Source organism: Choloepus didactylus, chromosome 21, assembly GCF_015220235.1.
Source record: "Choloepus didactylus isolate mChoDid1 chromosome 21, mChoDid1.pri, whole genome shotgun sequence".
Lineage (NCBI taxonomy): Eukaryota > Metazoa > Chordata > Mammalia > Pilosa > Megalonychidae > Choloepus > Choloepus didactylus.
The window spans coordinates 15,687,874-15,713,544 of record NC_051327.1 but is presented as its reverse complement, the minus strand read 5'-3'; the positions used below and the strand labels follow the sequence as shown (position 1 = coordinate 15,713,544).

Sequence of the window (25,671 nt, the reverse complement as noted above, 5' to 3'; positions counted from 1 at the left end):
TTGTTCACAAAGTCTCTCATTGTCTGTTTGTCAGAAAATATTTTGAGCTCTCCCTCATATTTGAAGGACAGCTTTGCTGGATACAGGATTCTTGGCTGGTGGTTTTTCTCTTTCAGTATCTTAAATATATCACACCACTTCCTTCTTGCCTCCATGGTTTCTGCTGAGAGATCCACACATAGTCTTATTAAGCTTCCTTTGTATGTAATGGATTGCTTTTCTCTTGCTGCTTTCAGGATTCTCTCTTTGTCTTTGACATTTGATAATCTGATTATTAAGTGTCTTGGCGTAGGCCTCTTCATATCTCTTCTGTTTGGAGTACGCTGCGCTTCTTGAATCTGTAATTTTATGTCTTTCATAAGAGATGGGAAATTTTCATTAATTATTTCCTCTATTATTGCTTCTGCCCCCTTTCCCTTCTCTTCTCCTTCTGGGACACCAATGATACATACATTATTATACTTTGTTTCATCCTTGAGTTCCCAGAGACATTGCTCATATTTTTTCATTCTTTTCTCCATCTGCTCCTTTGCGTGTAGGCTTTCAGGTGTTTTGTTCTCCAGTTCCTGAGTGTTTTCTTCTGCCTCTTGAGATCTGCTATTGTATGTTTACATTGTGTCTTTCATCTCTTGTGTTGTGCTTTTCATTTCCATAGATTCTACTAGTAGGTTTTTTGAACTTTTGATTTCTGCTGTATACATGTCCAGTTCTTCCTTTACAACCTCTATCTCTTCTTAAACTTTTTGAACTGATTTAGCATTAGTTGTTTAAATTCCTGTATCTCAGTTGAAGTGTACGTTTGTTCCTTTGACTGGGCCATAACTTTGTTTTTCTTAGTGTAGGTTGTAATTTTCTGTTGTCTAGGCATGGTTTCCTTGGTTATCCAAATCAGGTTTTCTCAGACCAGAACAGGCTCAGGTCCCAGAGGGAAGAAATATTCAGTATCTGGTTTCCCTGCGGGTGTGTCTTAGAAAATTGCTCCACCCTGTGATGCCTCAGGTCATTGTGCTTTTCTGCCCAGAAGGTGATGCCTGTTAGCCTATAATTCTTGACTGGTGTGAAGAGGTATGGCCGTGTTCCCCCAGGCTCTGGGGTCTGGTTCTGAATGGAAAGGGCCCCACCCCTTTCCTCCTAGAGACGACCGGACCCCCCAGGTGGAGGTCATTAGCATTTCAATGGTCTCGCTCTCTGCTTGTGGTGTCTCCACCCTTCCCAGAGTCACAGCCCTGGAAACTGAAAATGACTGGGGCTTTCTCCACTGAGCCAAAAAAGAAACAGATGGTCCCCTTCAGACCCAGTCCAAGGCAACCCTCAGGCTCTCCCAGGTCAGTCGTCACCCAAAGCCTCTGTCTGTTTTTTGGGGCTGCGTACCTGTAGTGAGCAGTTCACACTCGCTACTTAAAACCCCAGTTGGAGCTCAGCTGAGCTGTATTCGCTTGCTGGGAGAGAGCTTCTCTCTGGCACCACCCGGCTCCGCAGCTCGGGCTATGGGGGAGGGGGTCTCCCGACCTGGTTCCACAGGTTTTACTCACAGATTTTATGCTGTGTTCTCGGGCATTCCTCCCAATTCAGGCTGGTGTATGATGAATGGATGGCCTTGTTTGTCCCCCAGCAGTTATTCTGGATTATTTACTAGTTGTTTCTGGTTTTTTGTAGTTGTTCCAGGGGGACTACTTAGCTTCCACTCCTCTCTATGCCGCCATCTTGCCCGACTCTGACTTCCTACTCTTTTAAGAGCCGGAGGATCTAATCACCTTTGAGGTATTGGCTGTCAGACTGGGTTTCTTGTGTGAAGTCATCATTTACAGTTCAGCCTTTGCATGTGCCAGTTGCAGGGTCAGAAAAAAAAATCTTGGCATCTCTCTGTGTAGAGGGAATCAATTGGCCCAGGTTTGGGTCCCGCCGCTCGCTCTCTTTCCTGGGGTGGGGGTGGGGTGGGCAGCTGAGCTTCTGCTCACAAACACGGGGCAAGGAGGCCAGCACCCTTGGCTGAGCGCCCGACCCCACCACCCCCACTCCCCTCCCCATCACCACTCCCCTCCCCGCCCCCAGCCAGCCTGGCAAGCTGAGGGCAGCTGCTTCGTCCCACCACTACTATTTTTAGGGAGAGCAAAATGGTGTAAAAAAAACAAAATATTTGTTTAAAAATTTTTTTTTGTCTTTTCCCATTCTTAAAAAATTTCTTTGTATAATTTATAAAGTCCATATTAGTATAACAGGGTGTGGATATAAGTTGCTATTTTTTTCATGCCCAAAAATTAATAATAAAAAGAATTTGGAAACCACTGCCCTAAAAAGTTGGATGATACTGTTCTCAAAAAACTGAAAAAAAGTATCAATAAGCAGAGAGTTTAATCCATTCAAGTAGATAACTGAAACCAACTATAATATTAGAGAATACTACATTCATGGACAGAAAGACCCAAGTAAAATCCTCCTGGTTAATTTCTCTCAATTAGTTCATGAATTTAATGCAAATCCATTCAAAATCCCAACAGGGGATTTTTTTGTGCAACTTGACAAGATGATTTTAAAATGTTATGAATAGTAAAGGCAATTTTGTAAAATAATAAAAGAACAAAGAAGAGATGAATAAAAATCAGAACATTTTATAAAGATGGAGCAATCACAACTTTGTCATATTAGCAAAAGAACAGATCAGTAGAAACAAATACTTTCCAGAAATTCACCCATGTATTCATGGACATTTAACATATGTTATAAATATTTCAAACTTTCAGAGAAGTCTGTACTAGCCAATAAATTATTTGGCACAATCAGCTATCCATAGGGAAAAAATTATCAATAAATATTCAGGTTGGTCTTATGCCATTCATAATAACCAACTTCAAACCAAAAGATAAAAAAAGTTTTCAATTAAATGTGTTAAAAATATCACAGAATATATTTATGCCTTGGGAAATAGACAGTCTTCCTAATAAGCTACAGAAAATAAAAGCCCTAATGGATAAGATTAATAAAACTGATCGAAATAAAATTTTATATGACAAAAGACACCATAAAAAAGGTACAAAGACAGGAGAAAATATTTCAACACATAACAAGGGATTTCTGTTCAGAATATATCAAGTACTTACAAATTACTAAAAGACAAACAATCAAATGGAAATCTGACAAAGGTTATGAATAGATGAGAAATTTCCAAAAGAAAGTAAACAAAAGAAGTTCAATTTTCTTTGAGATTACAGAAATATAAATTAAGTCAACAATGAGATATGATGTTTTAGCTATCATATTGAAAAACACTTTTTAAAATTTGTATCAGATGTTGTTAATGATATGGAGAAATCAATCCACTCATACACTATCGAAGCACAAGTTTTAGAGAACAAATTGAAAATATCTATTAAAATTTTAAAATGAGCATTCTCTATGACTCACCAGTTCTATTTATTGGTATCTACCCAGGAGATAACATCACATAGGTGGGTGTGAAAGAAAAGAAACATGTTCAAGAACATGCAATATATAATATTGTAATAGCTAAAAAAAAAAAAAAGGAAACCACCCAAAATATCCACCCAATGAAGAATGGCTAAATAAGATGTAGTTTATTCATACTAACAGGCAACAGTGAAAAGGAATGAGGTAGGTCCAAACATACTGACATAAAAGTTTCTTGAAGACAGTTTTGAGTGAAAAGAGGAAGTTGCAGAAGGAAATCTGTATCTATCTATATATATCATACCATTTATTTAAATGCACATACATGCAATACAAACAGAATATTTTTTTCTATGGTAACATATGTATGTGGAGCTGTGGTCAAAGAAGCCTTTAGCTTTAACTATATATACTATTATATTTTTAATTTTTATATAGATGTTGCATCACATTATTTGTATAATTAAAAATTAATAATAATAAATCTGTAACATTACTTAAGTTCACTCTTTCCTAGATAGAGACTTTCATCTACCCCAAAGTATCAAAGAATTTAGAATGCCTAAAGTAAACGTCATTATAGATGGGAGAAAAATTTAGCTTGACTACTATTAGCAGATATTGTGACTCTTTAGCATAACTGATATTTGCAGTAGGACTATCTTTACCAAACAAAAATTTGGACAAAACTCCAAATACTTTGCCAGCATACAGAAGTCAATAAAAACAATCAGGTTTTGATAGTAAAATATACAAACACAGCTGTGACTATAAATCCAATTCTTCATTGGCCAAAACCGCTCTCAGGCTGTTTCTCTGGGAGCAAATCACAAAATTGGTGGGCAACCATCGCCACACAGTGGCTGTGCTTTGCATTACAGAACTTGTCACTGTTCCCTCTTCCCCACCTGAATCTCACACCAGTGGTCTTTCAGCTATTCCTTAAAAGTAAATTTTTAAAAGAAATGTGGGAGGCCCACAAAGGGTTGTCAATTTTTTTTACAAGTAAAGATAATTAAAATAAAGCCTTCTATAACTACTGGTTTATAACAGATCAGACATTTAAAACCAAAAAAAGTCAGAAAGGCTAAAATCTCAGATGAAAGGACAGTCCTGTCTAAGAAAAGACAGTTGAAAATCATACATGCATTTCATAAATATATAAATATTCCTTCAATATAGCAATACTATTTACATAATTATACTTCACTAATGTATGTCTTAGCTTGGATTCCTACATGTGAGAGCCTGAGACCAGGTCTTCTATACGGACACTTCCTTTGGGAGGCCATCTGCCATCCCAGGGCTCAGGAGTGAGAGAGGCAGGGAGAATTCAGGAGTGCTGCTGTGTTCTTCCCAGACAGAGACAAACTGCTTTTGATCCTCTTTACCAAAGGAATTGAAAAGAACCCATTCGCCAGATCAGTGTCCCATAACAAGTTCCAGAGGCCATTGGTGGTAAAGACTGCAGTTCCACCTGGGATGCAGTGTGGCTTCTGATGTAATACCAGCTTGGTAGAGACAGTGTGAGGGAACTGATGTAAGGTGCTAAGTATATTGATCACAGGGAAATATGGTGCCAGGGAAATGATCACAGGGTGGTCCTTAGACATATTTGACCCACTGTGAGATGTACTTGTGCCTGGCCTCCACGAGCCCCCATGCAAACTGGAGTCCTATGGTGTCAGTGTCAACTCAGACCCTGTACCCAACAGCTCTTGAGAGATTTGGGTATTTGCATTTGCCCAGGACACAGTTACTCTGCTAAATAACCGCAGGTTCTATTGGGAGAATATTTATTGACTGTGCTTGTGGTGGTTCTGCAGGGCCCTTTTTCAATGGACCCAGCCTCCCCTTCAATGGCATGTACCAAATCCAGGCTAGCATTCCCATCTTCCTGAGCCTTTGACTCTTTTCTCTGCTGAGGGGCTGCAGCATCTGCACCTCATCTACCATGTTATTGTCATAGGTGACTTCCTGGAGCCATCCCAGCAGAATATTAGCGTCAGTTCCAGAAATCCTTGCCAGGATGTTAAATCCTGAAAGAAATGCTCCTGTGTCAATAAAATCCCCCACCTACTCTTTTTTTAAATTGTGGTAAAATAGACATAGCATCAAACTGACCATTTTAACCATTTTGAAGGGTACAATTCAGTGGCATTGAGTACTTTTGCAATGTTATGCAATCATCACCACTGTCTAGCTCCAGAACTTTCTCGTCACCCCAAATAGAGACCCCCATACCCGTTAAGCAGTAACTCCCCACATCTCCCTGCTCCTGGCAACCACTGATCTGCTTTGTCTCTATGGATTTGCCCATTCTGGAAATTTCATATAAATGTGGCCCTTTGTGCCTGGCTTCCTTCCCTTAATATAATGTTTCCAAAGTTCATCCATCTTGGACCATGCATCAGCACTTCATTCCTTTGTATAGGCGAATAATATTCCATTGTATGGATATATCACATTTTGTTTATTCATTCATCAGCTGATGCTGATGGACACTTGGGTTGTTTCCACCTTCTGGTTATTGTGAATAACGCTGCCATGAACATTCGTGTACAAGTTTTTGTTTGAATACCTGTTTTCAATTCTCTTGGGTATAAACCTAGGAATGGAATTGCTGGGTTATATGGTAATTCTATGCTTAACTTTGTGAGGAGCCACCAAATGGTTTCCCATTTTACATTCCCACCAGCAATGCACTACGATTCCAGTTTCTCCATGTCCTTGTCAATACTTGTTATTTACCGTTTTTGGATTATAGTCATCCTAGTGGGTGTGAAGTGGTATCTCATTGTGGTTTTGATTTGCATTTTCCTAATGATTAATGATGTTGAGCATCTTTCCATGTGCTTGTTGACTATTTGTATATTTTCTTCAGGGAAATCTCTGTTCCTTTGTCCATTAAAAAATTTCAGTTGTTTGTCTTTTGTTGTTGATTTCTAAGCGTTCTTTACATATTCTGGATAATGGACCTTCCCATCCACTAATTATTTTATTCTGAGCTTGCTGGTCCAATAACCCAGAGATATACTTCCATACATATTCCCCTATTTCCTGCTGGTTCATATTAACCAGGTACTATAATTCTATCAGTGAGTAAGCTATTTCCTCCTAAAAATGGGACACCTTACTAGCCAAATGAGGGAGAGGTGGAGGGAAGTTTGGGTGGAAGCATCCTAGTCTGCCGTGCATCCTTAGGAAGGTCTGGCAAGTGCTGGAGCCAACGCTGACCATCAGAGTCTGTGTCTTCCAGGAGTAGGCCTTCTTTAGGTCCAACCCTGCCATGCTCAGTCACTGGGAGCAGCTTAAGGGAAGCATGATCTCAGAGTAAACAGGATAGATTTCATAGCCCAGCAGAGTGACTGATTTCAGAGCTTGGGACAGGGCTACCACACCTGATCAGTCAGTATTCCCTGATCACCCTCTATAAGACAGCCTCACAGAATGGTTAAAACGTGTTTCACAGATTAGATACAAAACACATTCCAGGACAAAATAATTTGAACTGGTCTAGGGAGTAGATTAAAATTAAGATTAGTTTCAAGTGTCAAGCCATAAAGAGACAAGAGAAAAGGAAGAAAAGGAGGAAAAAAAGAATAAATTAACTTGCCCTCAACATGTAGGACTAAGCATTTGTGAAACCCTGCTGCGGATCAAAAATGGGCTGTAAGAGATCTTAGAGGCTGTGCTGGTTCCAAACTGTTATGGACCCTAGAATAGCCATGATCTTTTAATCCAATCTTGCTGGATGGAACCTTTTGATTGAATGTTTCCATGGAGATTTGATTCACCCAACTGTGGGTGAGTCCTTTGATTAAATTATTTCCATGGAGGTGTGGCTCCGCCCATTCCGAGTGGTTCTTGATTCGTTCACTGGAGAACTTAAGAGAGCTCAAGAGCTGACACAGACGCTGACGCTTGGAGATGCTTGGTGATGCAGACAGAAGGACGTTTGGAGATGCTAAGCTAAGAAATGATGCCCAGAGTTTGCCTGGGAGAAGATAAGAAAGGACAGCCAGATGCTTAGAGAGAAACACTGGGAGAAAGAAGAAAGGACACACAGGAGCTGAGAAAGAGGAGCAAAGACAGAAGCCCAAAGATGTTTTTTGGAGAAAGCCATTTGTAAACCAGAACCTGGGAGCAAAGGAACAGCAGACGCCAGCCACGTGCCTTCCCAGCTGACAGAGTTCTGGACCCCATCTGTGTACTTCAGTGAAAGTCTCCTCTTGTTGATGCCTTAGTTTGGACACTTAGAACTGTAAACTTGTAACTTAATAAATCCCCTTTATAAAAGCCAATCCATTTCTCGTATTTTGCATAATACCAGCTTTAGCAAACCGGAACAGAGGCCATAAAGCCCAAACCTCTCATTTATTTATAATTTTAAAAAATCATTTTATGTACTGATTATTTTACCCCATCATAGCACCCATAGCAAGTCAGTAGGAGAGCGGGGATTAGAGCCCAAGTCCCCAGACTCCTGAGTCATTCCTTCATGATGACACATGCTAAACTCTAGGAGAACAGAATTGGTGAGGACAAGATGAACGAACCTCAAGGAATCTCAAGGGAGAACCTTGAGCTGGATCTTGGAGGATGAGTAGGCGTTTGCCAGCCATGTAGAAGGAGAAGAGGGCAGTGGGAAGGGCATTCCAGCCACTGTATGCAACCAGGGAGGCCTGAGTCGGCACAGGATTTCAGAAATTACAAGCAGAGCTGTCTGACAACAGAGCGATGGACTAAGGGGCGAGATGAAGCTGGGGAAGAGGGAAGCACCGCAAGGTCTCTTGTAGCAAATGGCAATAGGGAGAGTTACACCCTAGCTCACCGTGGCTGCAGGATGGATTGAAGTGGCCTGTAGCGGCTACTAGAAGATAGGTAATAAATGGAAACGGGCAGTGGCAAAGGGAGAGCACTACACTGGAGTTTCGCCGAGTGGGTAATTTAAGTCTCATCCTGCCTGGCTGACAAGAAGCAAAGGGCTTTGCAAGATGAAAGCGCCCGCACAGCCCCTGACCGGGGGAAGACGATCAGTAAACGTGCACAACGTGGGCAGGGGAGTGGATTCAGGCCGGCCGCCGGAGCTCTCAGAAAGAGACGCCCACTAGGTGGGCTGGGTCAGGACGGGGTCCCCAGAGTCAGCACCTTCAGGGACAGAAGTGTCTGGCCCCGTCCCGCCTTCCTCTCCTCCCAGAGCCACCGGCTGCCCTCACTACCTTTGGCTTCATCCAGTAGTAAACGTGGCCGCGGGCTCTTCCGCCGGGGCGTGGGGTCAAGGGTCACGCAAGATGGCGGCGCCCAGAAGCCGCTGAAGCGTGAAGCGGAGCATGGCGCTGGCCTCGCTGGCGGCGGTGACTCGACTAGGGCGGCGGCTGAGCGGCCCGGCGCTGGGACGGGGGCAGTGGACGGCGGCCGGGTGCTCGCGGAGCAGGCGCGAGGCATCAGAGGCCGAGGCGGACGCGCCCGTGTTCCAATACGTGGGCGAGCGCGCGGCCCGCGCCGAACGCGTCTTCGTATGGGGCTTCAGCTACTCCGGGGCGCTGGGCGTGCCCACCTTCGTGCTGCCCAGCTCCGGGCCGAAGTCCCGCGCCGGCTCGCGGACGCGCCGCAGGATCCAGCCTGTGCCCTATCGCCTGGAGTTGGACCAAAAGGTGCGGGCCGCGGCTCCATACTTCCTCCCTCTCCCCTGGCCTCCGCCTCTGCCGGGTCTTCGGGCCTTCTCGAGGAGTTGGCGACGCTGGGTGGCTAGACCTCGGGGAGGACGACCTCGAGCTGGCTGTAGGCCCGGGAGCGGAAGGCGTTAAGAGGGGCTGCCAGCATCTATGGAGTGTCTGAAAACGCTCCAGGTTTGGGGCCCGGCCCGCGTCGTTCGCACAGCACCCCTGAGTTGAATGCTGGCACCCAGTTACAGGGAGGAACGGGAGGCTCAGAGAGGTTAAGGGGATGCTCCGGGGTCCCACAGCTGGTAGGTGTAGTTACAGCTGGGATTCTTGCTCTGGCCATTCTGACTCTAGAAAGTTCGTAAATGTGAGCGGGCTGGAATCGGTGAGCTCTCCGGAAAGGAAATATTAACTCGAGCGGTTATAGGAATGAGAGGGGAAGGGTGAGATGTCTAAGACGCATCAGGGTGGTTGGAGAACAAAAAGAGACGCTTAGGATTGGGTTCTAGTTTGGGAATGATTGTGGAAATCTTGGTGGGTGATGAAAAAGCAGCAGACTTGTCCAGTTTGGCTTCTGACTTCTCTGTCAAAGACAACAACAAATGCTTTTTTAAAAAATATTTTCTTTTGTGTTTACATATATGTATATCACAAAAATTCTCATTTTTACCGTTTTTAAGTGTATAATTCAGGGTATTAATTGCACAACATCACCACCATCTGTTACCAAAACTTTTTCATCACCCCAAACAGAAAATCGGTGCCCATTAAACAATAAGTCCCCATTCCTCCTATGCTAGCCCCTGGTAACTTCTAATCTACTTTCTGTTTCTATGAATTTGCCTGTTTTAGATATTTCACAAAAGTGGAGCCATACAATATTTGTTCTTTTGTGTCTAGCTTATTTCACTCAACATCTTGTTTACAAGTTTCGTCGTTCATGTTGTAGGATGTAAAATAGCACTTCATTCCTTCCTTTTTCCTTTAAACTTTTTGTTTTGAAATAACTTCAAACTTACAAGACAGTTGCAAAAATAATACAAAATCCGAAACAGAGAATTTCAGCATGTTCCTTCCCTCCCAGTACCCAGATTGACCAATTTTAACATTTTGTCACATTTGCCAAATCTTTCTATCCATCTTTCAATCACGTATATGTATCCATCCGTCTGTATTCTGAGTACTTGAGAGTAGGTTGTATACATTATGCTCCTTGAATGCTTAATACATACATGTATGTTTCCTAAGAACAAATGTCGTTCCTTTTAATGGCTGAATAATATTCCATTTAGGTATATATCGTATTTTGTTTATCCATTCATCTGCTGATGGACGGTTAGGTTGTTTCCACCTTTGGCTATTGTTAATGATGCTGCTAAGAACATTAGTATACAAGTATCTTTTTGAGTCCCTGCTTTCATTCCTTTGATTATATACATAGAAGTGGAATTGCCAGGTCATATAATAATTCTGTATTTAACTTGCTGAGGCCCAGATGTTTTCCACAATGTCTGAACCATTTAACATTTCTACCAGCAATATGCAAAAGTTCAACAAATGGTCTTGTAACTGAAAGGGAGGATCAAGAGAAACAGGAAATTAAAGCTGCAGATGAATGAAAAATTGGATTGTTGGACTTATTAATATTGAATTATAAGAGTTCTTTATGTGTTCTGGATACAGGCCCTTCATCACAGACATGATATGTGCAAGTATTTTCTGCCAGTCTGTGGCTTTTCTTTCTTGTTTTCTTAATAGTGTGTATTGAAGAGCAAAGGTTTTAATTCTGATGAAATTATATTTATCAGGTTTTCTGCTATGGATTGTGCTTTTGGTATCATATTAAGAAATCTTTGCCTAATCCAAGCTCACAATTTTTCTCTGTTTTCTTTTAGAAGTTTTATAGTTTTAGTTCTTATATTTAGGTCTAGGAACCATTTTGTTAATTTTTGTGTGTGGTGTGAGGTAAGGGTCTAAATTCATCTTCTTTGCTGTGGATGTTCAATTGTCCTAGCCTCTTGTGGAGAAAAAACTATCCTGTCCTTGTTGAGTTGTTGTGGCACCTTTGTTGAAAATCAGTTGGCTGTGAATGTAAATGTTTGTTTCTGAACTCCCAATTCTATTCCATTGTCTGTTCGTATGCCAATATGACAATTTCTTGATTACTATAACTTTTTCATATGTTTTGAAATCAGAAAGTTCTCTAACTTTGTTGTTCTTTGTAAAAAACAATTATTTTGGCCATTGTATTCATTTTCTAGGGCTACTGTAACAAATGACCACAAACTGGGTGGCCTAAAACAACAGAAACTTCTTTCCTCACAGTTCTGGCTGCTAGATGTCTGAAATCAAGGGGCCAGTAGGGCCGTGCTCTCTCTAAAGGCTCTAGGGGAGGAATCCTTCTTTGCCTCTTTCGGCTTCTGGTGGCTCCAGGCTTTCCTTGGCTTGTGGCAGCATCACTCCAGACTCGGCCTCCAACTTCATGTGGACTTCTTCCCTGTGTGTCCTTCTCTTGTTGCCTCTTCTCTTCTTACAAGGACACCAGCCATACTGGATTAAGGGCCCACCCTGCTCCACTGTGACCTCATGTTAACTAATTATATCTGCAGTGATGCTATTTCAAAATAAGGTCGCATTGTGAGGTACTGGAGATTAGGACTTCGACATATCATTTTGGGGGGTGCAATTCAACCCGTAATAGCTACTCTGGGTCCTTTGCTTTTCCATATGAATTTTAGAATCAGTTGGTCAATCTGTGCAAAAATACTTGCTGGGATTTTGATAAGTATTATGTTGACTCTATAGATCGATTGGGAAAATTTGCCGTGTTAACAATATTGAGTCTTCCAATTTGTGAACATGGAATGTCTCCCCATTTATTTAGAGCTTCTTGAATTTCTCTCAACACTGTTTTGTAGTTTTTAGTATACAGGTCTTGTACTTGTTTTATTAAATTTATTCCAAAGTATTTTATTACTTTGGACGTTATTGAAAATTCTTAATTTTACTTTTGGAGTAGTCATTACTAGTATTCAGAAATTCGATTGATTTTTGTATGTTTATCTTATATCTTGTGACCATGCTGAACTTGTTAGTTCTATAGAGTTTTGTGTATTCCTCAGGATTTTCTACATGCAGGATCATGTTATCTGTGAATAAACGGTTTTATATTTTCTTTTACAATTTGGATGCCTTTTATTTCTTTTTCTTGCCTAATTGTACTGACTAGAACTTCCAGTATGTTGTTGAATAGAAGTGGGGAACACCGCCATCTTTGCCTCATTGCTGATCTTAGGAATAGCATTCAGTCTTTCACTTTAAGCCAGATGTTGGCTGTAGATTTTTCATAGATGTCCTTTATAAATTGAGGAAGTTCCTTTTTGTTCTAGTTTGTTGAAGAGTTGTTTATTTATTTTTGAAAATCATAAATAGGTATTAGATTTTGTAAAATGTTTTTTTTCTGTATCTATTGAGGTGATTGTGGTTTTTGTTCTTTACTCTGTTAATATGGTATATTACATTAATTGATTTTGTATGTTAAACCAACCTTGCATTCCTGGGATAATTTCTTCTTGGTTGTGGTGAATAATCCATGTTATATGTTGCTGGGTTCAATTTGCTAATACCTTTTTGAGGATTTTTTTGTTTATTTTCATGAAGTATATTGGTCTATAAAAGTTTTCTTGGGTTGTCTTTGTCTGGTTTTGGTATCAGGGTAATACTGGCCTCAAAGAATTAATTGAGAGAAATATTCCATCCTCCTCTATTTTCTGAAAGAGTTTGTAAAGAATTGTTATTATTTCTTTCTTAAATGTTTGGCAGAATTCACCAGTGAAGTCATTTGGGCCTGGGCATTTCTTCATGGGAAGATTTTTTTACTGCAAATCCAATTTTTTAAAACTTGTTATCAGTCTATTAAAAATTTTTATTTCTTCTTGAGTCAGCTTTGGTAGTTTGTGTCTTATTAGGAATTTGTCCATTTCAACTCAGTTATCAAATTTGTTAGTGTAAAGTTGTTTATGGTAATTTGTATCTTTCTTTTTTCCTCTGTCACTGTAACAAAAGATTTGACAATTTTGTTAGTCTTTTGAGAGAAGCAGCTTTTGGTTTAATTCATTTTCTCAAAAGGATTGTTTCTCAGTTGTTTTTTTTTTTTTTTTTTTTTTTTTTTTTAATCATCATTTTATTGAGATATAGTCACATACCACGCAGTCATACAAAACAAATTGTACTTTCGATTGTTTACAGTACCATTACATAGTTGTACATTCATCACCTAAATCAATCCCTGACACCTTCATTAGCACACACACAAAAATAACAAGAATAATAATTAGAGTGAAAAAGAGCAATTGAAGTAAAAAAGAACACTAGGTACCTTTGTCTGTTTGTTTGCTTCCCCTACTTTTCTACACATCCATCCATAAACTAGACAAAGTGGAGTTTGGTCCTTATGGCGTTCCCAATCCCACTGTCACCCCTCATAAGCTACATTTTTATACAACTGTCTTCGAGATTCATCTCAGTTGTTTTTTGTTTGATTGATACCCACTGCCTGCTCTTAGTTTAGTTTGCTCTTCTAGTCTTTTTAAGGTAGAAGTTTAGCCTCTTGCTTTGAGAGTTTTCTTCCTTTTTAATTAGGCTTTTACAGCTGTAAATTTCACTCTAAGCACTGCTTAGTGGCAGCCCATAAACCTTTTTTTTTTTTTTTTTTTTTTGGCTTTGTTTTAGGAATCTTTGATATTTAATAATCTGGGTAGAATCTTGGCATGACTGCTGCTTTTTTCTGAGCCCACGTCTATATATACAAACTGGTTTGACCATTATTGACCAAGGGGCAATCCTCTAACAAACACCAGTCAAAAAACTGGTGTGAAAATTTATTTTAACTAATAGGTCAAACAACTGATGAGACCTACAAAGTCTGTGGAAATAGATTTCAGCGATATCTTGTTAATATATTTCTGGGAAAGGAAAAAGCCAGTGTGTGCCACCTAAGGAGCAATAAAGAAAGCGAGGTGATACATGAAGTTGTTTTATAAGATCTTGATTTATCTTTGCCTCAAATCATGAGACACATCAAAGGGACATGTTCATCCCATTCCAAAATCGTTTTTCTAAGGCCAACCTAGGTTTCTGGAGAAAGTTTGCTCTCTGTACAGGAAAAAAATAACTCACTGAAGTTTTCTGTGGGTTACAGTTTCAATAAGAAGTACGTTAAAATACAGAACGTATATAAGTTCTCTTATGTTGCCTCAAAACCAATGATTATGGCGGTATAAGAGGGATGAGCATTTGTGCCTATAAAACTACACAAAATTATTATATAAATGACAGTAAAACCTCAGTTACACAAGATCAAATTTATGACACCTTGAAGCGCCTAGAGAAGATCTAGGAGGATGGGTGGGGTCAGGGACCAGACCTGACATTTGCTGCAAACCGAACATGTCCTGGCTGCTGGGCTACACACTTGGCGGCAAGCTTGCAAGGTGAGTCGTACAAGATTCCACATTACCAATGCACAGATACTCATAAAATTAAGAAAGTTGTCTGAGGAAGTTTCCGTTTTCATTTGTTTTTTTGTTTGTTTTTTAAATATTTGAACATCTCTAATTGGTCCCTAATGGATGGAAGGGTGGAGCTTTGTGGCCTTACCTGAGCCATAGGAGCGCTGTGGACTCTTCCCAAGTCTCAATTTTAATGGAGAATTTTAAAACATTTTCTATTTTCTATTAGACAGTGTCTTACAGAGTAGAAAGCAAAATCATCAAAAATGTTAAGAAAAGATACAAAACATGAGAAATACTCATGAATGTGATGACCCAGGTCTCTGCCCTGCATATACCCAGGAGAAAGCAGTAAAAGAAGACACTGGAATGGGCTGGGAGTAAAAGCTACATTGGGGGCTCCAGGAGCACTTGAGAGAAATGAGAATTGAGGGTGGCAGCAGCAGCAGTGGCGGCAGCAACTGAACTGGAGAGCAAGAAAGATCAGGAACAGAAGGGAAATATGTCTCAAAGGAACTTGCCAAAGAGATTCGTGTCAAAGTGGAACCATTTATAAGGTGGTTGAAGGAAGCAGAGGAGGAATCTTCTGGTGGTGAAGAGGGAGATGAAGATGAGAACATTGAGGTGGTGTGTTCGAAGACTGTCAGTGTACCTAAAGTTGAAACTGGCAGTCTGACAACAAGGATGATGACATTGACGTTGATGCTACATAAAGTGATGGATACAACCTAGCTTAACAGTGTAATACTGCAAATTTTTCTGCATTATCAGCCAGAAGTGCAACATGTATGTGCAAAAGCTAAATGACTTAACATCATGCTGCACTTTATACTAAAAATGTTTTGCTGTGAGTGGTCTGTAATTAAGCCCAGTGAGACATCTAGGGAGTCCATACACGTCAGTGGGCAAATGTAGTTTGCTTATTCGTAGCATGTTTCTTTTTGAAAAACTAGTGGACACACATGAATCACATTTATACAGTTAAAAAAAATGAGGATTTGTTTTTGGTCATTCTTCAGATTTTTGGCTCTGAATGATTTAAGCTAAAATGATTGTTTTGTTTTGTTTTCGGTTTGTGTACACTTGCCCCAATGAAGTCACATGCATTGCATGTTGGAAGAGCCAGGGAAAATTATTACATTAACAGCTAAGCATCTTATGTGTATGTAGCTATTGCTTTGTGCTGAGAGAAAACCCTCAAACTTTGGGGTATGATTAAATAGCATGCTCTATGATTTTGTTTGGGAGAAACAGGAAAAGGTGCACTTAATGTAATCCCTAGTAAAAACTGAGCATAATTTTTGTTTTTACCTTTATCATTTAGAATACAATTTCAAGATATTTAAACATACTGCATCTTCTGTTAACTGTGCTTTTTCTCCTGATACTTTGTTTTTTTTTAATGCCTTTCACATTTGGGCATAGTTTATGTTTTGTAGATTTTGGTGCTGATCTTGCTAAAATAAGTGCTACTATGTCTCTAACTTGATTTTTTTTCTCCCCCAAAATGTCTTATTTAAAGAAAACAAAGCTAAAGTGTACTTCTAAGTCAAAGGTCTATATTTGGTGTGATATTTGGGATATTTTTGCTTCACATTGAATATAGCCAGATACCCAAGAAATCTGTGATGATGTCACAGGATGCAGGTGTCAGGGCCTGTCCCAGCCCATCCAGGGCTTTGGATTTGGACATGTACAAGTTGGTAAGTTCCTTGTGAACCCCTTGCCCAATTAGGACAACTCACTTGGTATGGATTCTGACTGTATCTTATTAATTGTCTTTTTCATGGTGTAAAGACGTACTACATTTATCTCTTTCCATAAGAAGTGCATTGTGGGAATCAGGAATCTATAGGGCTCATTTGTTGCCTGGAGCACTGCTTTCTATCATTCACCTCTCGACTTTTTTTTTTTTTTAAATCAATTTTATTGAGATATATTCACATACCATGCAGTCATACAAAGTGTACAATCAGTTGTTCACAGTACCACCATATAGTTGTGCATCCATCACCAAAATTAATTTTTGAACATTTTCATTACCACACACACAAAAGTAATAAGAATAAAAATTAAAGTGAAAAAGAACAAATAAAGTATAAAAAAGAACACTGGGTGTTTTTTTGTTTTTTTTTTTTTTTTGGCTGCCATTTTTCTACTCATCCATCCATACGCTGGACAAAGGGGAGTGTGATCCACATGGCTTTCCCAATCACCTCTCGACTCTTAATTCTTTGTGACCCATCTCACAGATTTTAATGAGACCTTAATAACAAATGTATGTAAGAAAGCTTCACATTGAAATTATACAAACATTTGATAGAATAAAACCCCGTTAGATGTTTTAAGGAATTGAAACCTAGCAATCTTACTGGAGAAATAAGAATTGGCCTCCAGCTGTCTTTTGATAGAATTTGGTGAGACTAGACTGTGGGCTGACTTGGAAGGAATGTGCATTGTCACACCAAAGATAAGTTTTTGCAAATTCACATCTCACTTAGGTTTCAAATTCTTTGCTGCAATGCCAGTTTGTTTTCATTAACTGAAATTCTGTAGGCGATACCGGTGGCCTAAACTAAGTTGCACTCAAAATACCCAGGGCCAAGCCAATGAGGTTCTGTTATAGAGCTTTTCTTTTAATCTGAAGGAAAAAATATTCAGTACTTCTAAATACTAAGAGAAAATATTGGCTTAGACCAGTTTTAAGTCTAATGGCAAATTTCAGTGAAATTCAAATTCACATAACCTTAATTTTGTTCACAGAGGTTATCTTAATAGAGTAGTCCCTTCACTTTGCTCTATTTAGTTGTCTTAAAATATCCTGTTTCTCAAACAGCTATGTTACTTGATTAAAACAATGTTAGTTATATTTTTTCTGTGCCTTGATATTAAAATGTTAAATTGAAATAAAAAAATACAATAAAACATCATTACATAAAATTCTTGTTGAAAAGTCTTTCCCATTCAGTTCACTTCTCAAAATTAACTTATACTATATTGTGCAAAAGTGAACACTGACCTCAGATAAAGAGAATAACCAAAAAAAAAAGTGGGAAGAGTTAAGCTTCATTGTTTTTTAATTTTTTTAATTAGGAGTAAAAAACACCAGCTGCACTTCAAAGTATTTGCAGGTTGAAATGCACTAAGAAGGCTGTTAAAAACAGCCCTCAGAGTCGGAGTTGCGTTTTCAAGGGAGGCTTTCTGTGTTGAAAAGCACCTCCTCCTGGGTCCTTCCCCACACCTTCTCTGACCAGTGTGAGGAGGAACCTGGTCTCTGTTGTCACATGAATGGTCTGAAAGTTGATGGTGGCCATCCAGAGATTGTCAGAGTAGTGCAGATGTGTTTTGGGTTGATCAAGGTCATATCTAAAACCCATCAAACAGACTTCATCACACAGATGTGACCAAGACAAGGCAATGATGCCAGTCATGGGGACGTTCTTCTCTGGGCCCCGAATCTTGACCGTGGCTCTGAGTACTGAAGGGTATCAAAGGCAGTCTCTTTGTTAATAACTGGATTCAAAGTCCTCAAATATTTTGGATGTAGTGGGATTTTTTTCTGCCACCTACTTCCAAAAGTCACACCCAAGATGGCAGGTTTTCAGTTTTTACCATTGCTTGGAGCCAGTTGAAGTTAACGCTCTTTTAAATAAAACAGCAACAAACAAGTCATTGGAATAATATTCAAGGTCAGGCACATCCTCTGTATAAGTCATAATAGTTTTATTTCCAACATGCTGTGAATATCCCTGAACTGGTGCACTCTTTAACCTTACCATAGTATCATACTGGTTCAGGGCATGGGCCAGTTTTAGTCTATGAAGTATTCCATCATTTCTGATAATCGTACAATGTTGACAACTCTTTTGCTTTCAAAAACCATACAATGTTGACAACTCTTTGCTTTCAAAAGCACAGGAAAGGTGTGCTTAGGCAATATTTCTGGGAGAATCTGGACTTTACTGAAAACTTACGAAATTCAAAATGCGAATCATACTTGTACTCAACTTCATTCACTTTGGCTGCTGCCTTGGTCCGTGACTGCAGGGGATGTTACTCTGCCTTGCATGCTGCCTTTGTCCACATAGTAGGGAGGGGGCGTTAGTGATCCACCACACCCCGGCCCATGCCCTCATTTGTTCCTTGTGCCTTGCTTGTATCCGTTCAGCTTTGGGCTGCCCACTCCCCTATGCAGATGTGGAGGAGGGACCTACAGCCCATAAATTTTGATATGTGTTTTTGTCTTCAGTCACCTCAAAATACTTTAAATTTTCTCTTATAATTTCTTCTCTGACCCGTGAGTTATTTAGGAGTATGTTATTTAATTTTCAAACAGTGGATTTCCCTAATTTCTTTCTTTTGTTGATTTCTAATTTAATTATATCATGGTTGGAGACCATACTTTGTTTAATTTCAGTCCTTTAAAATGTATCAGGACTTGTTTTATGACCTAGCCTATGGTCTATTTTGGAAAATGTTCTTTGTGTGCTTGAAAAGGGTATATATTCTGCTGTTGTTTGGTGGTGTGTTCTTTAGATCTTTAGATGTCTGTTAGGTCTAGTTGGCTGATAGTGTTCAAGTTTTCTGTATCCTTTTTGACTTTCTGCCTATTGGTTCTATCAATTATTGAGTGAGGGGCACTGATATCTTTATTATTGTTGAATTTTCTGTTTCTCCATTCAATTCTGTCAGTTTTTGCTTAATGTGTTTTGTGACTTTGTTATTAGATACATATATATTTATAGTTGTGTTTTCCTGGTGCATTGACCCTTTTGTCATTATAAAATGCTGTTTTTAACTTTGGTAACTTTTTTTGTCTGATTTTGGTCAGATACTAGTGTAGCTACTCCACTTCTATTACAGTTGCTCTTTGCATGGTGTATAATTTTCCTACCTTTTACTTTCTACCTGTTTGTATCTCTTATAGACTACATATAGTTGGATCATGTTTTTTTTAAAATCATTCAGCAAGTCTTTGCCTTTTAATTGGAGTATATAACCCATTTACATTTAATGTAATTTACCAATAAGGTGGGATTTACATCTATCATTTTGCTATTGTCTTACGTTTTTTTATGCCTTGGTTCCTTCTTTGTTGCCTTCTTTTGTATTAAATAAATATTTCCTGGTGTACTGTCTGAATTCCCTTTTCTGTTCTTTTACTGTATCTTTTTCAGTTATTTATTTAGTGGTTGCTCTTAGGGTTACAGTTAGCATCTTAATTTAAACAATGTAATTTGGATTAGTACCAACTTAATGTCAATACTGTATAAAAATTTTGCTCTTATATAACTCCATTCTCTCCACTCTCTTTGGGCTATAATTGTTATACATGTTACATATTTATATGCTGTATGCCCAGTAACACAGATTTATAATTACTGCTTCATGCATTTAAAAAAAAAAAAATCAGATAGGAGAAAAAAGAGTTATAAACAAAAATGCATTTATACTGTCTTTTGTGTTTATGTAGTTATTTTTTCTGGTGTTCTTTATTTTTTTCATGTGGATTTGAGTGCCTGTCTTGTGTCCTTTTATTTCAGCATCAAGGACTCTCATTAGTATTATTTGTAGGTCTGCTAGTGATAAATTTTTTCAGTTTTTGAACATTTGGTAATGTTTTTGTTTTTTTTTTCCCCCTTTGCAGTTGAAAGATGGTTTTTCTGGATTTAGCTAGCATTCTTGGTTTACAGATTTTTAAAATTTTGTTTTTGTGTTTTTCAGCACTTTGAATATGCTCCTCTACTGCCGGCTGGCCTCCATAATTTCTGATGGGAATTCAGCTGTTAATCTCATTGACGAGCCCTTATATGTGAATCTCTTCTCTCTTGCTGGTTTCAAGATTCTCTCTTTGTGTTTCTCTTTCAACACTGACTTTATTGTGTCTTGGTGTGGATCTCTTTGAGTTTATCCTGCTTGGAGTTCATTGAGCTTCTTAGGTGTTTAGCTTCATTTCTTTTATCAAATATGGGAAGTTTGGGGCCATTATTTCTTCAGCTATTCTTTCTGCTCCTTTCTTACTTCTCCTGGGAGAACCATTATGCATATGTTTTTGTGCTTGATGGTCTCCCTCAGGTCTCTGAGGTTTTGTTTATTTTTCTTCATTCTTTTTTCTTTATGTTTTTTCAACTGGATCATCTCAGGTGACCTGTCTTGGGTTCGCTCATTCTTTCTTCTGCCTGCTCAGATATGCTGTTGAGCTCATCTAGTGAATTTTTCATTTCAGTTACTGTAACTTTTCAATTCCAGAATTTCTGTTTGCTGCTGCTGTTGCTGCTTCTGCTGCTGCTGCTTCTTAATTTCTTTCTCTTTATCGATATTTTCTACTTGGTGAAATGTCATTCTCATATTTGCTTTTGTTTTTGTTTTTTTCCCCTTTAGTTCCTTAGTCATGATTTCCTTTAGTTCTTTGAATATTTTTGATATAGATGATTTAGTCTTTGTCTAAATGTCTGAGCTTCCTTAGGGACAGTTTCTACTGACTGCTTTTTTCTCTGTTTATGAACTATACTTTCTTGTTCCTTTGCATGTCCAGTTTTTGTTGAAAACTGGACATTTAAAAATAATACAATGCAGCAAATCTGGAGACTAGATTCTCTCTCCTCTCCAGGGCTTGTTATTGTTCTCTGTTTGTTTAGTGACTTTTCCAAACTAATTCTGTGAAGTCCGTATTCTTTGTCATGTGTCGCCGTTGAAATCTCTGCTTGGTTAGCCTAGTGGTCAGCTAATGATTGGACAGAGATTTCCTTAACTGCTTGGAGGCAATAAATCTCCCTTCTTTGCTGAGGGCTTTGTGTGCATGTTAGGGTATGCCTTTAACATTTAGCCAGGCAGTTTACAACTCCACCTTAACCTTCACTTTCTGCTTGTGCAAAGCCTCAACTCAGACAGAACTGAGAGCTTAGGGCCTTCTCAGGTATTTGCTGAGCATGCACACAGCTATATTCCTAGGGTATGTCTGAGCTTTTCAAAACCCCCGATGGACACCTCTACCCCACCCTCTCCTTTTAAACTTTCTGGCTAACCTATTGTTTGCCCCATCTGTTAACCACTGCCCTGAGCAGCTGCAAGGTTCAACAGTTGCTTCTGATTGTTTTCAGCAAACATCTCCAGCAAAAATGATGTTTGCACTGGGTGAGATTTGGGCCAGGTCAAATAAAGACAGCTTTTTTGAGTGGGGCCTTCCAGGAAACTACCAGATAATGAAAGTTCTTTGGGAAGGAGGCTTTGAAGTTGCTCCAATCTTGTTCTGCCCTGCCATTGGCTGCCAGGCTGCGGGTTTTCACTGTCATGCAGGCTATTGGGTTTCAAAGCTGCTGTGGCGCTAGAGAGAGGGAGCTGGGAATAAGGCAAAAAACTCCACAAAACTCACTGTCCTTAGCAAGATTCAGCTATTTTTCTTGAGTAAATGTTCCCTGGATTGCTGTAAGTCTTTTGTTGCTTTCCAGAGTTCTGAAAAAGTTGATTCTGATGATTTTTGCCAGTGTTCTTGTTGCTCCACCCCTTTCACTGACGTTACTCAGTCCACATACTTTAAATGTAATTATTGATGTGGTTGGATTTATGTTTGCCATTTAGCTATTTGTCTTCTGTATGTCTTTTTTGTTCCTTTGTTTCTCCTTTCCTGATTCTTTTGTTTTAAATAGATATTTATAGTATACCTTTTCAATTCCTTTGTTGAATCTTTTACTATTTTTTTGAGGGGTGTGTGTGTGTGCGTGTGTGTGTATGTATGGCTGATCTTGGGATTATAATATGCATTTAACCTATCACAATGTACTTTGGATTAATGTGGACTTGATTTTGATAAAGTATAGAAACTTTGCTCCAATATTGCTTCATTTTCCCTCCTCTCCTTTGTGTGATTACTATGGTATATATTACATTTTTATATGTTTTAAACCCAACAGTACAGTTTAATAACTATTATCTTTTTTGCAGCTGTCCTTTAAAGCATTTGAGAGGAAAAGAAAAAATATATAATATTTTATATTTATATAGTTCCCTTTATTGGTGTACTTCATCTCGTGATTTTTTAGTTGCCATGTGCCATCATTTTCTTTCAACCTGAAGGACTTCCATCAGTACTTATTGAGGCAGGTCTGCTCGTCCTCCTGTGGCTCTCTCATTTCTAGGATCTTCCTGTTAAATTTCTGACTGACCTGCCTTTCCTCTGCCCCAATCAGGCTCTCAGCCTCACCTTTATTCCTTATCATTGGTAAGCTGGCATTTTCTTTAGGATTAGGTTAGATTTATATGTGGTCTCTGAAGAGAAAATACATTGGCCTCTGAGAAATTGTAAACAGCCGAGAGAGAGTTGGGGATAACTAGGATGACTGTGGAATTTGTTGTCCAAACCAGGGCCCTTTTCACAGTGAAGTCAAGTTATCAGGTGGAAATCAGGACAGGGGGCCAGCTGAGAATGTGGCCACTGTGGGTAGTATGGAAGAAGGGTCGGCTTTAAAGCCAGGCAGCCTTTGGTTTGCTTCCAGCTCCACTGAAAGCCTCAGTTTCCTCATCTGGTCAGTGAAGGTGAGGGTTGATGACAGTGGGGGTAAAACATCCAGCAAAGAAGCTGGTATCATTACTGTATTAGATTCACAATGGCTGTAATACTATTTATTGTACTTTATGGAGAATGTAACAGTATAGCATGAGGGTTTAGAGCATGAATGCTGGAACCAGCCTCCACATACTGGCTGTGTGTCTACCTTAGGCAAGTTACTTAACCTCTAGGAGCCTCAGTTTCCTCATCTACTGAGTGATGGTAATAGTGATAGCAGGTACCGTACCGCTCTGACATGAAGGCAGGTACCGTTTGCCCTAAGAGCTGTGGCTGTATTATTTAGTCCTCATAGTAACCCTATGACAGGGTTGCTTTCACTATCCCCATCTTACAGACACAGAGAGGTTAAGTAATCAATCTCAGGCCACACAACTGGTAAGGTGTAGAGCCAGAATTCAGACTGAGGAAGTCTGTGAATCTAAGAACTATGTCAGACTCTTAGTGAACGGGGATGATGATAATACCTACTTCACAGGTTAATTATAGAGGTTAAATGAGATAGTACACATCAAACACTGAGCACAATAGGAAGTACATAGTAAATGTTTGTTGTTGTATTAGCAGTGTGTGGTCTTGGATTTGGTAAGTAATCTGTCATCTATTGCTGAAAAAACTTGACATCACAAATCAGTTAATGCTTTATGGGGTCTCTCTTTCAGATTTCATCTGCTGCTTGTGGCTATGGCTTCACACTGCTGTCCTCTAAAACAAGGGATGTTACGAAAGTTTGGGGCATGGGACTCAACAAGGATTCTCAGCTTGGATTTCACAGGAGCCGGAAAGATAAAAGTGAGCGCGTTCACCTTGGCTTCTCTCTACTGCAGTAGGTCTGAGCAAGCTCTTTTGATTTTCAAGGATATGATTACATAAGCTAAAACTAACAACGAAATAAGTGGAGTCTTAAAGGGATGTTTTACATCATCTGGACTAGATTATTTTTCAGCCTCTTTGGTAACCACATTGAACCTTCAGGCAAAGAGAAAGCACCTTGCATTTGCTGATAAGTGAAGCTGTTCCTTTTTTGACCCCAAAGGGATGACCTTTCTTTTCTGGCTCCAAGACAACCTGAAATTCTTTACGGTGCCTAGGTATGGTTTGGGGGAAGAAATCAGTGAAGTCCTTAAGATAAAGGCATTATTCCAAATGTTTGAAACTTGAATTATAAAAATAGTCCAAATTGTTAGAAATAATTTATAATGATGTTTTAAATGTTTTAAAAGGTAGACATTAGCCAAACAATATTATAAGAACCATAATAAACATTTTTTCAAATAACAGGGAAATCAAATTGTTGGAAGTAATTTATAATGATGTTTTAAAAGGTAGACATTAACCAAACAATATTATAAGAACAATAATAAACATTTTTTCAAATAACAGGGAAATTATCCAGAATTGCATACTGGATGAACCTCTCTTTTCATTTTTTTTCTGTCCCTTGTTCATATGCAAATATAATTTTACTTAATTTTGATCATAGCAAATACATTGTGTTCTGCTTTTTTCATTTACTTTTATATCAGAAATGTCAAGTGTAAGTATTTATTAGCTGTGAGATGCGACATTATATTTTTTCAATACCTTTTATTAGGAACAATTTTAAATATATATAGAGGTGGACAGAATAGTTAAACTCACTTCCATGTACTGTCACCTGCTTCAACAATCATCAGCTCACACTAGTCTTGTTTTTTTTCATTTCCCACACATTCCTCTTCCAATAAATTTGAAGCAAATCCCAACATTGTATGATTTCATATTTTAGCACATATCTAAAAAAAAAAAAGACTCTTAAACAAATACCCACAATGTCATTATCATACCTGTAAAAATTAACAATATAATCCATTAATGTCATCAAAATAGCTAGTCATTGCTAAGATTGCTAGTTGTCTCATGATTGTCATTGGATTTTTTTTTTTTTTTAATTTGTTTGCATCAAGATCCAGATAAGGTCCCCTTATTGTAATTGGTTGATAGATCTTTTAAAAGACCTTTAAATCTGTTTTCATCTTTTTTCCTTTGAAGAAATCACATCATTTATCCTATGGAATTTTCCAGTCTGGAGTTTATCAAATGTATCCCTGTGGTGCCATTTAACAGTCCTCTCTCTTCTGTACTTCCTGTAAATTGGTAGTTGGATCTAGAACCAGGTTACCCTTAAATGTTATATATTAGTGGTTTCCAGGTACCTAGAGATCTATGAAGATAGTAATGGGGTACGTGAGTCACTTTTCAGGATTTTAAGACTGTATATTTTCAGCTAATAAGGCTGTATAAACTAACAGCATTGTCCAGTTTCTTTGATTTTGCCTAGAATCATATCTCATGATAAATCTGTTTTCCTGTACTGATCAGAAGCTCTGTCTGCAAATATTAACAGTCAACAATGAATACAAATGGGCCAATGTATTATTATAATTATTATAATAATTCTAATGCCATTTCTTTGGTGGACAGAATTGAAACATGAGGTCCATGGGAGAAAATAGAGGAGTCTTTAAGGGGGAGTAGATTGAGAGCC

At 38.8% G+C, this 25,671-nt stretch overlaps 1 protein-coding gene and 1 pseudogene across 2 annotated transcripts in view; both read right to left on the bottom strand.

The window, feature by feature from the left end:
- The window catches only part of GTF2IRD2B (GTF2I repeat domain containing 2B), a 100,945-nt gene extending 92,045 nt beyond the window's left edge, over positions 1 to 8,900 (bottom strand). For both annotated transcript variants that reach the window (XM_037815406.1, XM_037815407.1), the window contains exon 1: positions 8,628 to 8,900. In XM_037815406.1, the coding sequence (XP_037671334.1) occupies positions 8,628 to 8,853 (226 nt within the window). In that variant the 5' untranslated portion in view covers positions 8,854 to 8,900. The remainder of the gene's footprint in view (positions 1 to 8,627) is intronic.
- On the bottom strand, positions 8,853 to 21,873 carry LOC119518143 (annotated as a pseudogene).
- Positions 21,874 to 25,671: the final 3,798 nt, after the last annotated feature.